Source organism: Pungitius pungitius, chromosome 9 (genome assembly GCF_949316345.1).
Source record: "Pungitius pungitius chromosome 9, fPunPun2.1, whole genome shotgun sequence".
Lineage (NCBI taxonomy): Eukaryota > Metazoa > Chordata > Actinopteri > Perciformes > Gasterosteidae > Pungitius > Pungitius pungitius.
Genome location: NC_084908.1, coordinates 124,220 through 137,500, shown reverse-complemented (window position 1 = coordinate 137,500; position 13,281 = coordinate 124,220). Strand labels below are relative to the sequence as shown.

Here is a 13,281-nt window from a genome sequence, read left to right as displayed (position 1 = left end):
ACACACCAGATGCAGTTTCCCCACGGGTGTTTTCACTGATTTAGGTGAGAAACTTTACCTCTGCCATGCTGGTTTATTCCATTCTTCATTTTGGATGAGAATCAGGAGGAGAAATCCCCATCAACCGGTAGGTATCAGAAGAAAACAAAGAAAATGAAATCAATCTATACCTAATTTAGAGTTTAATTAAAGTGTGTGCCTGCGTACCCAAGTGACGAAATGTGCGTTCTGACAACAACCCCGTGCCGTCTCTGTCTAAACGGCGCGTAATGAGCCAACTCTAAACACAAATACGTGCCACATATCCTACATTTTAACAATTGTGAAACAAGGTTTGTAATTACTGTAACGAACCACTAATGCCGTCTCCTCTCCGGGGTCTTTACATATTAAAGTCAGTAAACACACATCCAATGTGTTCCGCGACCAGCACGGTGCCAGAGCGTTTACGCACGGCAGATGAGTTTTACTGCAAGATGTTTAATCATTTTTCAAATTTAAAAAAAAGATATGATCATGCTTGTGGGCCATTCGCTCAATATAAAACACTCATTTTCAAAGCTGCATTCGTGAATCACAATCACGCGATAATGATTGACCGAGAGACGAGAAGACGACGACATGCTTACTTTGGAAAGCAGTGAAAAAAGTAGGAAGTTTACCCGATTCAAATTCCTCCTTTTCAGTTCAGCCTTCTGATTCTCTCAAGGTTCTCCAATATCGATAGGTAGAGTCCGAGTTCCCAATTGATCGCTGTCCGTGGTGCTGAGCATGTTTTCTCAGCAGCAGCAGCTCCCAGCTTCTCGTTCTCGTCCTTCAACTTTCTTTACGCATAGTGCCACTCCGATAGGAGGGAGAGAGAGGGGGAGAGAGAGAGAGAGAGAGAGAGAGAGAGAGAGAGAGAGAGAGAGAGAGAGGGGGGGGGACAGAGGGAGAGAGAAATCGTGCTGCTTCATTAGAGAATTGAGGTTCTGATATTACGTCTTGGAACAGTTCTGCTCAATCTCTCAGCAGACATTTTAATCTTTAGAGGGACTTTAACCGGAGATATTTTGTGAACAATAGTTATGTTCACATCTTTCAACCTATATTTCGCTAATCTTCAACCAACAGGATTTTTTTTGCCAAAACATTCAGGTGAAACATTTGATATAAGCCTCATTGTCCATATCAAAGAAACAATCACCAGTTTGTTGTTTATACTAACCTAACCTCTGCAGCATGAAGGTAGTAGTAGAAACTGAAGTAGAATTATCCAAAATGATGTAACCATTGATATATTGCAAAAACAAGGGACACAAGTCTGTTTTGTTTTAAACTAGAATATTATTTTGGCATTTTGCCTTTACCATACAGCACAATCAGAACATAAATCCTTCCATGCACCAAGAGGCCGGAGTAAAACAAAAAATTGCAGTTGCCCAGTATGCCTTTAATATGTTCCCTTTACTACCACCGGTACCTAGAGACACACGGGTATTCTTAAATGCGAACAAGAACAACCTTTGTCTGTGAGTGGCAGCGCTTTGTTTCTTTTGTCTGTGGCACTGCCGTGCACCCGTACACTGATCGAGACGCTGCCACCTTCCATTATAGTGGAGAATCACCCATCTGGAAATTGGTCAAATACCAGCAGGGCTGAAAAACAAGGGGCCACTGGGACATCTACAAATAGAAAACATCCCTATCTCTATTATTCGATTTCCTTCTTTTATGTGCTAAATCAATATTGGGCAGACGATTTTCATGAGAAATTGTTTCAACAACGTATAAGACTATAATATGATTTATTGTACATCATGTGGGATTCTTTAAAACCTTTTAAAATGTATTTCTTTCTCTCAAACTATCCATTTGATTTCTTTTTACGGAAGATGCGTGTCTCATTATGTGGAACTCCAAAAGTCTGTTACGAAAATATTTCTACCCATTGATTTCTCTCTCTGCACACACACACACACACACACACACACACACACACACACACACACACGCACACACACACACACACATTTAGACAGGAGAGCAGCAGGCAGCAACGTGATTCTCATACACTTCTATAATCTTAACATTTATTCTTGACTTCCATTGCACCATGTCACTTCTTTTTGGTATTCCTTCTCTGCAGGAACACGATTGCACTACCAAACGCACACACACACACTCACATATACACACACACTTGGACAAAACCACAATTAGATAGACACACCCGTTCTTCAGTTAATATCTGGTTGGGTCAGTTGGGTGAAGAAGGGAAGGTTCATGCCCATCTCCCGAACAACCCCCTGTAGTGAAGCTATCACAAGCCCAACGGTTGACCTTACCAACCTGTCAAAGGACATCACTGCCCTGGGGTCTCAAAGAGAATACGGCACCAAGGAAATATTCAGTGTCAGTGAAAAGACAAGGTACTCTATAAATGGATATAAAGGTAGAAAGAAATGTTAATGAAATGTGTTACAGTAATTACTAAGTCAAACAAAACTGTTGATATAATTGTATAAAACATCCAGTTCGCTGTGACTGCACAGTTGTTTGGCCTTGGTGTATTGTGGATATTATTAACTCCAGTTCTGTGCGAGGGGGAATGAATTATCTTCTCTTTTGTGTGCTCATTGTTGTGTCCCAGGGATGCTGTCACTGCCAACTCCAAACTAAACCTTCTTCTTTTACATTTACAGTCAACAAAAACGCTTTTGGAAGTTAAACTTGCACAAAGCATTAACAACACAATACACACCTGCCTCACATTTACTCACATTTTTAAAGTATTTTTACTATACTTTTTATGTTTAACACAAGACTATATTTTAACGCAGCAAGATTTCTACAAAATATATTTGAGAAAGTAGGAGATGTAAGAACTTCAGAATACGCATGGAATGCTAAATGCTGAGGAGAAAAAGACTACGGATACAAGCTTATTTTCACTGTTGCATTTCCCCTCAGTTTTTCAGTGAACTCTTCTAGTCACCATCCCCCCCCCCTCCTCTTTGCCACGTCAATTCCTTCAGTCCCCCCCCCCCTCCATCCTCCACCCTCTTCCTGCAGCCCTACAATAACACAGACGGAGGCCTCAATAAGTGCTGTTTTCCTTGAAGGACCCTCCCCATAACCAAACAGGAGCCGAGCTCATTTTACCTTCGCCCGGGACCAGACCGGACCAGACCGGACCAGACCGGACCAGGCCTGACCGATACCAAATATGATATTTCATGGAGTGCTGGAGCTTCATTAGGTGACAGGACTGACGGTTTTAAGGTTAGAATAGGAGGAACTAACAAGAATATATAGCTAAAGTTCATGTCCTGATACCATAAAGCATTTTCTGTCCAAAAAAAGTTTTCAATGTGTATAACCAAAGATCTGCAAAATATAGAAGTCCAGCCTGACAGCTTGCTCTTTCAATTCTTAATTCATTCATTTCCTCTGCCTGATTTTCCATTTACCTGGAAGGGTTTTCTTGTTTCAGACCCATCGGCACACCTGTCCTCTCATAACCCTTTTGCCACTATTTCCACAGCCTGCTGTTCCCACTAATTCACCTTCTGTCCATCTCCCTGATTTAGTAAACATCTCGCCTCAACTTCTTCACCAGCTTTTCTACCTGGTTTGTACTTAGCTGTCGGGACTCGCCTGTCTGGTTCCCCTGGGCCCAAAACCTCTCGCCCTCTCACGCCTTCTCTCAAGCTCACCTGCTTTTGACCTCTGCCTGTTTCCTCTTTACTGGCTGTCTCAAAAATGCACCAATAAAGGTTTTAATACAAATGCCTTTAAAAGATTTGATAACAGATATTTATCAGTAAATCCTGGAGAGGTCAATGTAATTTGCAATAGGGATAATGGGCTTTTGGGTTTTTGAGTTGCTAAACTTAAACATACTATGTATACTATACTATGCAATTCCCATTAATTGTTGACAGTCTTCGACTCGGTGTGAGGCAGATCGGATGATGTGTTTGTAAAAGGTTTGTCTTCAAAAACTTCAATTTTTTATTCAGATTTTAACATAGATGACATATCGAATGTTAAAAAAGAAAATGTCAATCATTTTAAGAGAAAAATAAGATGATTTTAAATTTCATGGCATCAACACATCTCACAAAGTTGGGACATGGCCATGTTTACCACTGTGTGGCATCTCTTTCTTCTTCTTCTTTTTATAACAGTCTGCAAACGTCTGGGGACTGAGGAGACAAGTTGCTCAAGTTAAGGAACAGGAATGTTGTCCCGTTCTTGTGTAATACAGGCTTCGAGTTGCTCAACTGTCTTCTTTGTCGCATCTTCCTCTTTATGAATGAAGTGTTTTCTGGAGGGTGAAAGATGTGGACTGCATGCTGGCCTGCTTCTTCCCTGAAAGAGACGACCCCTGGATGGGAGCACATGTTGTTCTAGAACTTGGATGTACCTTTCAGCATTGATGGTGCCTTTCCAGAAGTGTAAGCTGCCCATGCCACACGCCCTCATGCAACCCCATGCCATCAGATATGCATGGCTTCTGAACTGAGCGCTGATGCTTGTCCTCTTTAGGCCGGATCACATGGCGTCTCAGTCCCAAAAAGAGCTTCAAATTTTGATTTGTCTGACCACAGAACAGTTTTCCACTTTGCCACAGGACATTTTAAAATAAAAGCCTTGGCCCTGAGAAAACGCCTGCGCTTACATTACATGTCATTACATGTCATTACATTACATGTCATTACATTACATTACATTACATTACATGTCATTACATTACATGTCATTACATTACATGTCATTTAGGTGACGCGCTTGACCCTTACGCACAGACATTATTCCAGATTCTCTGAATCTTTGGATGATATTATGCACCGTAGATGATGCATGTTGCCAATTGACCTAATATGTTGCAAATTGGTCCTCCAGCTGTTCCTTATAAGTACATTTAACTCCTCCGGCCTCTTATTGCTACCTGTCCTAACGTTTTTGGAATGTGTAGCTCTCATGAAATCCAAAATTAGCCAGTATTTGGCATGACAACATTTGTTATTAGATAATCATGTTATCTATATTCTATTGTGAATAAAATATAAGTTTATGAGATTTGTAAATGATTGCATTCCTTTTTATTCACAATTTGTACAGTGTCCCAGCTTTTTTGGACTTTGTACCTGCTGAATATTTCGACCTGCTAAACGTCATTTCGGGAGCAGATCTTTTTATCTTATTGTCTTCTGGAATACAGATTATTTTATTAAATGTAACGACAGCAAACCATGTTTTTATGTATCTGGTTACAATGCTTTTATAAAATATATTCTTGTTTCTGTTTCTGTTTCTAACATAGGAGCTTAAAGGAGAAACAAAAACGTATAACATTATAATCTGTTGTGTCATATCATTTCAGTGGAGAATTTGAGTTATTTGGGCTGAACAACTTGATCCTCTTCCACTCACATGTTTTGCAACTCAAGAATGCAAGAACTTTGAAATGAAAAGCTGCCAATAAGAATAAGGGAGTGCCAGAGTTATTGTGGGACTCGTCTTTTCTCTGCACAGAGCACCTCGCCTGCTGCGAGGATGGCTGCGCCCGAGCCAACCCAAATACACAGGAAACACCTCCAACACGTGCCCTGCACCGCTTCAGAGAGAAGGGAGGGTGACTTGGGTGTAAATTGTGAAAGAAGTTATAAAACCGTCATTTTACAATCAAATCAAAGAAGATTGGTTTCATTTTCACACCTCAGATAAAAAATGTCACATGTCTGAGGGTGAAGGAGGAGAAGCAGCATAGACCTCTGCCTCGAGAAAGAGAATGAATAGTGATCTCTCACTCCTGAACAATTCCAAAGTGTTTTCTCTTTTATATCATTCCAGAACCTATCTGCTGTCTGTCTATCTAACAACTTTCATCTACCTACATGTAGCTCATCTTCTGCCGAGATAATGAAACACAGACACATGCTGCTGTCACAAAATTCTAAATGTGTTTTGACACTGAAGCATCTATGAATGTAATCTGATAATAAGTTCATTTTATAGAGTTTAGAGAGCTTGTACCTGCCTAATAGCACAAAACACCAAGCGACAGACCTGATGAAGCACCTGCATCGCCTCCTCCAGAGCCCCAACACTGAATAGTGAATATTGTCAGGTATGAAATTTGGTTATTTTAATAAAATTATGGGGAAATTGCATTAAGAATGTGCAGCCTCAGCTGTTAGTTTCTCATTTGAAACAAACAAATGCCTCCGACTTGAAGGAGACTATGTATTTCAGACAGGAGAGCTGTTGTCTTTTATGTTACGGACCTCCTGCACTTTGCACCAACCTGGAAATGAACAGGAAAAATCTCATGTTGTAGATTTTTATTTCTCATGTTTTAATGTCTACACTGGGTTGACTGATTGACTGAATTAATTAATCGAATTTTTCACCTTGTGGAAGGCTGGATTATCACCTATGAAGAGCATCAAGTAGCCCCGGACCCTCAGGGCCCCTGAATCCTTGTTGCTACACATTCCTCAAGAAATATGTGATCAGGGGTCAATAGGGGTCCATAAAGCAACCAATATGTATGTTAAACGTCACGCACAAATAATAGTATACACTCAAGTAGTAACACTAATGACATTTTTTGCCTAATTATTGAGCTGGCTGTGGAGGCTGTGTTGGATGCTACGTCACAGAATGCGCCCATGAGCGCAGCGGCGGCTCAAAGAACTGCACCCAGTGGAAAGAGGAGGAGAGAGGAAGTTCTCACAAACTTTTTTCCCCCCGAAACGATTCTGGAGAAGCTCCGTTAGTTTTTTAGGATCGCGGGGGAAACGCAGGGAAGAAAGCGGCGTCTTATTCACCCCTTAAAACTGCGTTTAACCAGCAACTCGGTCCCTCGCATGAAAGCCGAGAGCGAAAAGAGTTCGTCCCGAGTAGTTCGCTCCTTCGCCGGCTGAGAGCACTTCCACCATCAGGGGCGATGCGATGTGACTGAGCTATGCCTTGTGGAAATGGACAGACTTTATCCAAGCGAAAACATGGCGTCTGCGTCCCGGGATTCCGCTTCTTCTACGCTGTGCTCGTGGCGCTGTGCTGCCTGGGGGGGGCATGGGGCTCCGGGCCGCAGGGGGACGGCGGCAGGAGCTGCTCCCCCTGCCCCGTCAACTGCAGCTGCGCGCCGGGGGGGCCACAGGCGTCCTGCGTCGTCAATTGCTCCAACGTCGGGCTGGAGAGGGCCCCCGCGGCGGCAGACGTCCCGCAGGCCACCGGCGTGCTGTGAGTAACGTGGATGAAGGGTCCAATAAGCCGTCACGTTAAACACTCTGAAGATTTAATACAAGCGATTTGGTTCAGTCACTTAAGTTAAATGTGGCAGGGAGGAAATAGGGGGGGGGGGGGGGGGTTGTATTAGCTTTGTAAATTAATATATATTTCGGCTGGATTGACGTGTTTGCTACGTGGCGAATAATATCTTATTTAGACCATGTCACCCCGTTTTGCATCATCCACAATTTAGAACTTAATGGAAGTTGTTTTTTAGTGTTGTCGTGTCTATAAATGCATTTAAGTCCATCGGGTTGTTTGACAGAAAATAAACTAGTTTATACTGTTTGATATAAAGTAGCTATTTTGATGATCAGTTATCATCATTTTGCTGATAACATCTTCAGACCCACAAACCCAAATATGTCATATGTTAGTGTTTTAATGCACTTCTTTCTAAAGGTAATCATTGTGCTTTGGAATGCATTAGGATGCTACACATGATGCTTAATTGATAAAAAGAGGAAAGAATTGGCAGCCGCATGTACATTCTGACAGATGTGGCGGTTCAATTAAAAAGGCCTTGCATGCACATCATTTGGATCGATGAAAGTGGACGGTCAGCAGCTTTCATAACAGGAACATCGACACTGGTGCTGCTGTAAAGTTTAGAGCAAATTCAAAATGGTTCACACAGAAATATTTTGTGTCCTTTAATCACAAGTTTGTCCTCTGCTCGGGACGAGAGATGAGGCTTTTTACAAGGCGCTTTAGAAAGGAGTGAAAGGTTACGCCATAGCACAGAACCTAGAAGTCTGAAAAATAAATAAATACTATTTCTAGAATAAGTACATTTGGATGCAAACGTGGTATGATAATAAAGGAAGAGTAGGACATTCTTCTTACAGATAATTTATATGTGTGTGTGTGTGTGTGTGTGTGTGTGTGTGTGTCACACCAGAGAAGTGAAGCTGGTGTTTGTGGTGCCGGTCGGTCTTCAGCCTCTGGTGCTGCTGCAGTGAGGACATTCTGTTCTGCACGGACCAAAGACATATGTTTTCAATTATTTAGTATTTCCTCTTTCACTACCTTCTTTTATTTCAGATAAATATTTACCTGTAACCTGGACAAAAAGTAAATGCATATTATTTTGAACTTGCTTGCTTCAAAAGACTTTATACTAAAATATGGTTTGAATTGGGTTTCTAGCAGATAAAATGTTGTGTTTCAGCAGAAACTCATTACAACTAAAAGCATGTGTGAATATTTGTTATTATTTGGTTTGTATTTAAACCTTTTCTCCTCATCTCAACAAGCTTCCTTAATAGCACTTGACATTTGGTAATCATATTTACACAAGAGAGGAAGAGTGCTCTTAGGTGCCCCGTTAATTAGAGGCAGACTTTGCTCCGTCTCTGTCTGACTCCATCGGTACAGATCCACCTCCCCGGGTCCAACGGTACCAGCAGAAGCCTTTTGTAGAGGTGACTCATTACGGTCCTTACTAATTCGCCCTCTTGTCTGCTCGCAGGATATATATATATAAACATATATATATATATATATATACATATATACACCGCAGGCCTGTCCTACCCACCACTCACTATTTAAAGAATACTAATTGTGTCAAGCTGTTATCGGTCTGATGAGCAGGAGAGAGATGTGGCCTAGAACATGAAACAGTAATTCAAGTCATTATTCTTTAGCTTTCGTTTCCACAGATGTGATGCGTTGGTGACAGCATTGGATTCCTCTCTCTCTGTGTGTTTTGGGTCCAGCTTGTTGTTGGCAGTCTCTTCAGGTCTTGGAGGAGTAAACAAACTGTGGATCTGCACTTGGTTTGTCATCAAATGCACTTTCCACGTCCACTGGGGAAGATGCTGTTAATTAATAATAGGCTAACTGTGGGGGGCCCAAGATTACGGGTTCTTGTGAAGATAGTGTGTGTCTATTCACAAGCGCCTATGACACAACATGGGGGTGCACGTCACAACCTGACATTTGACATTTGACTCACTGACTCACTCAGGTGTCTCGAGGTGTCAGACAGACGTTTACATCGCACTCAGGTGCTCCTGCTTCTGCTCACAATGCTCGTGCGTCACGATACCATCAGGTATGGTGGTCGTTCTTTTGTTACTCATCTGCTGTTGTGGGTCTGTTAGACCTGCTGTGTTTTGAGGAGCAACATAAACAGCACATATGGTATATATATATCTATATATCTATATATATTAGAGGAGCCATGGTCAGCTTCCTCTTGAGGAACTCATGTCCCAGTGTGTTCCAGGTTGTTGTGTCCCTGAGCCATATGTCCAGGACAACTGTCAACCCTTGATTTAGTTCAGGGTGTCCTCCATCAGGTTTGACTTTAGGGACTGAAGGTACACAGGACAATTCCCACACATTAATATTTATGTGACATAAATGTTTAGGGAGGGTTACGCTGTGCGGTTGATGAAAATGTGGTCGGATGTGCAGTGTGTTCTTTGCAGAAAAGGAGCCAAGGCCAATACTTCTGAGTGTGAAAAAATAATGAATTGTATTTTTTTTGTTTTGATAAAAACTGAAAACGGGTCCCGCAGAAGAGTTAAGGAGGTGGGAGATAAAGCACGTACTGTACTTTATTAATAGCTCATCATTAATAAATCTGTTCATTAGTTTTTCATTAAACATTTAAGTCACCCAACCACCACCACACAACTTGTAACATGAGGCAATACCAATATCCCAATAGACATAAATATATCCCCCAATCAATTATGTATTTAATATGTGTGAAGAAAATCAAATTACTTTGTTATACTACAAAAAAACTGTAATAGTTGCTAATTTAGTTAGTTAATTAGTTGACCTTTACCTGTATAGTTGACCTTTACCTGTATAGTTGACCTTTACCTGTATAGTTGACCTTTACCTGTATAGTTGTGTGAGTGACAGAGAGAGGCTTGATGGACAGCAGTGGCTATTTAGATAGAATGTGTGTATTTGGACTCTAGTGTTAATGTAAAGTTATATTACCATATTATATTGTCCTAGTAAATTGCAAAGACAGCGTTGTGTAACCTTATGACTATAAGAAAAACCCTGGTTTATGATTTTTCCTCTTTTTAAATATAAGAATCATTGACATGTTACCACTCAGAATTTAGCCGTAAAGAGTCTGCTTTTGAATAAGTGAACGTGCTGTTTGCGCCTGGCATTGTGTTCTGTTTGTAGGAAACCACACTACTGTTTGTTACACCGTTAATCTGATCCAGGTAAAGGTTAGACGGTAACACAAATAAGTGAACCTAGAAGAATTCATCCAATTGACATAAAGGGACCAAATATAAAGTGAAAGCAGTGCTGGGTCTCCTCCTCTCCTCTGTGCTCCTTCCCAGCCTCCCACAATGTTTTAGACACACCATTTATTTGAAGAAAAAAAAAAAGAAATCATCCTGTGTAAGAAGTTAACATACTACAGAGTGCAGTTGGAGAAAAGCATTCCAATTACACACCAGTCCATCTGTTCCAAGCCACACACATAATAAAACTCTCTTTGCACTTCATACAGACAGTTTATGCAATTCTGAAATTACTTCTGGGAAATGCTTGTGGATTGCACTGCGTTTTTTTAAAGCCTTTTCAACCATTGTTAAGTGTGCCGAGGGCTGTAACACAACCTATTGCGAGGCCGTGTCCTTCCTACAACAGGAGAAGGACTTTTAATGTAAAATTGGACTTTCAGTGCTGTTACTTTCCGTTTAATGGCTTGATGGCAGGTTACAGAAACAATAGAACATGCATATGTGTTTATGAGAGCCTGCACACGCGGTGACGTGCACATTGGGATCAGTCAGTCCAGATGGAAAGCAACCCAGAGGTCAGAGTTGAAAGGCATTATCCTTGATTTTACAATACAGACTGATTTATTCTATAAAAAGGATGATCTCTGTTGTCAGACGCGACTCGGCCAACATCAGACTTTGCTTCGTCTTCACAGTCTGCAAGAAATAGGAAAAGCAACCATTACGTTTCTGAACAAACTTTGCTCAAGTTGGACCTATTACCTGAACTGCAAATACACGATCGCATCAGGAGCATTGGGTGGTGCAACTATGGCAGTGAGGTGCAAACACGCAGTGCATGCGTGGCTTATGAGACACGTCTTTTAACAGGGAGCACGTCACACGGACCTCCTACCTCTGAGGTGATTATCATCTCACACACACACACACACACACACCAATGAAATGGGAAAGGAAAGATTGAATCTACCGGACATATCCAAGGGAGAATTTGTTGTGTTACCATGGTAATAGTAACTCATGACATCACCCTCAAAAGCACAGACATTCCAGGGGGAAGAAACAGGCAGAGAAGAAGACATGCTCCCTCCTGTGTGTGTGTGTGTGTGTGTGTGTGTGTGTGTGTGTGGACCTAGTCATTTCTAACTGCTGGGAACATCTCTCTCTTGGTTCATTATTAACTCATTCATGAGGTTACACAGCCTGAAGACTGAAGAAGGAACTCACTTTTGCCAGATGTGTGTGTGTGTGTGTGTGTGTGGATTTGAATAGTTTTCTTCAACTCAAACTTTTGGTTGTTTCTTAGCAACTCTTCTGTCATCTAGCTCACACTTTCCAACACCAGCACAGCTGACACATGTGGACAACACTTAGTAGTTTGCTGCATCTCTTGCTGCTGAAGCGTTGACGTCCTTCAGCTAGAATTAATTTTCCTTCAGTGTGTTCAGATAGTGACAAAATATCAAATAATCTGCCATTCTGTGGTTCAACATAAGGCTCCGTATGTTATGTTGATACATTGCATCATGGCTTTGATGATTTAACCACACTTTGCTCTATGGATTATCCAAGTCTCCCTGTTGTTTCTTCCCATGGAAAGAAGGTCAATAATTGCATGTTATTCCTTCCATTTAAATAAAAGCAGCCATTGTGTGTGCACGTTTGTTCAGACATTTTGAATTAAAACGCTTCTAGAACGAGATGCTGCAATGAGACGCTAGTTGGTCTGTTTATATTTAATGTTATTATGTAATTCAAATTTGGACCCAAAAGCTAATTTTGCATTTGCAAGTTATTACGTAAAAAACAGAAAAACAATAAAAGAACCTGTGAAACGGTTTCTTTTAAAGTTTCACAGTTAATACTAGGAATTTGTTTGCACAGGATCAATAGTTATGGAGCTGTTTGTTTGGGTGCCAAGTTAAAAAAAGGCAATTGCATATTATTTTTTTCATGTCAGTAACCTTAAATGAAACTGATGCAAATTGAGAAGCAGGCCCAAAGGTCAGTGGCGTAGCAGAGGGTCATCAGGGCATCAGGGACAGCAGAGGCCACAGTGAAGAGGAACACAAGTGTCTGTCAGCTTCTGGTGCAAAGGACCGATCCACATGAGTCATTTCCCTGCTGATCTTTTCTCACTCAACGCTGTGCTGTCAGAGCGGCTGCAGTTGCTCGTCTCGATGGTGTCGGAGGCTGCCGACGTCCTTCATTATCGAAGCTCTCTGCTCTGGCTGTTGCACTTTTGCATAGCGGAGGGAAATCAGTGTATTTGGAGCGTTGCCCTTTCACGTGGAATGAATGGCTCTACCGTGGTGCATAGACAGCCTGATCGCTCAGGGCCAAATGCTAAATAAACCTTTAGATTCAAGGCTTTGAAAATGCATGGAGACTTTTTGATTGTTCCAGAGATACTTGGAAGGTTTTCTTTTAAACATTTCAAACCTGTGCAAAAGCCTGATTTCCACCTGTAAATCCGCTCTTTGCATGTGATCTCCCCTGTTCCCAAAGTTTGCTTGGCTTCAGAATGTTAGAATCTTTGTGATTAAGTATTTATATAAATTGATGCACGGTAGTGGGGACTTTATTATTGTCTCTTGATAGACATAGAAGGAAAGGATCATTGCATTCGACCTTGATTCAGCCAAGTTCAAGTTGAATGAGCGAGATGTATGAACAATACAAATAGTACAGAAAAAATAAACGCCATAACTCTTATTCATAGAAATAGAAAGTGCAGCTCGCCTACGGACCGGTTGAATATTTG

General features: G+C 41.3%; 2 protein-coding genes across 6 annotated transcripts in view; one reads left to right on the top strand and one right to left on the bottom strand.

Moving 5' to 3' along the window:
* Window positions 1-820, bottom strand: part of LOC119218522 (somatostatin-like receptor F_48D10.1) — a 5,642-nt gene extending 4,822 nt beyond the window's left edge. For both annotated transcript variants that reach the window (XM_037473027.2, XM_062564510.1), the window contains exons 1-2: window positions 663-820; window positions 1-83 (exon numbers count right to left, since the gene is read on the bottom strand). The exon at window positions 1-83 is cut by the window's left edge and continues 607 nt beyond it. The gene's annotated coding sequence lies outside the window, so the exon portion shown is untranslated. The remainder of the gene's footprint in view (window positions 84-662) is intronic.
* A 5,884-nt stretch (window positions 821-6,704) lies between these two features.
* Window positions 6,705-13,281, top strand: part of pkd1a (polycystic kidney disease 1a) — a 44,039-nt gene continuing 37,462 nt past the window's right edge. For all 4 annotated transcript variants that reach the window (XM_062564396.1, XM_037473023.2, XM_062564395.1 and 1 more), the window contains exon 1: window positions 6,705-7,236. In XM_062564396.1, the coding sequence (XP_062420380.1) occupies window positions 6,959-7,236 (278 nt within the window). In that variant the 5' untranslated portion in view covers window positions 6,705-6,958. The remainder of the gene's footprint in view (window positions 7,237-13,281) is intronic.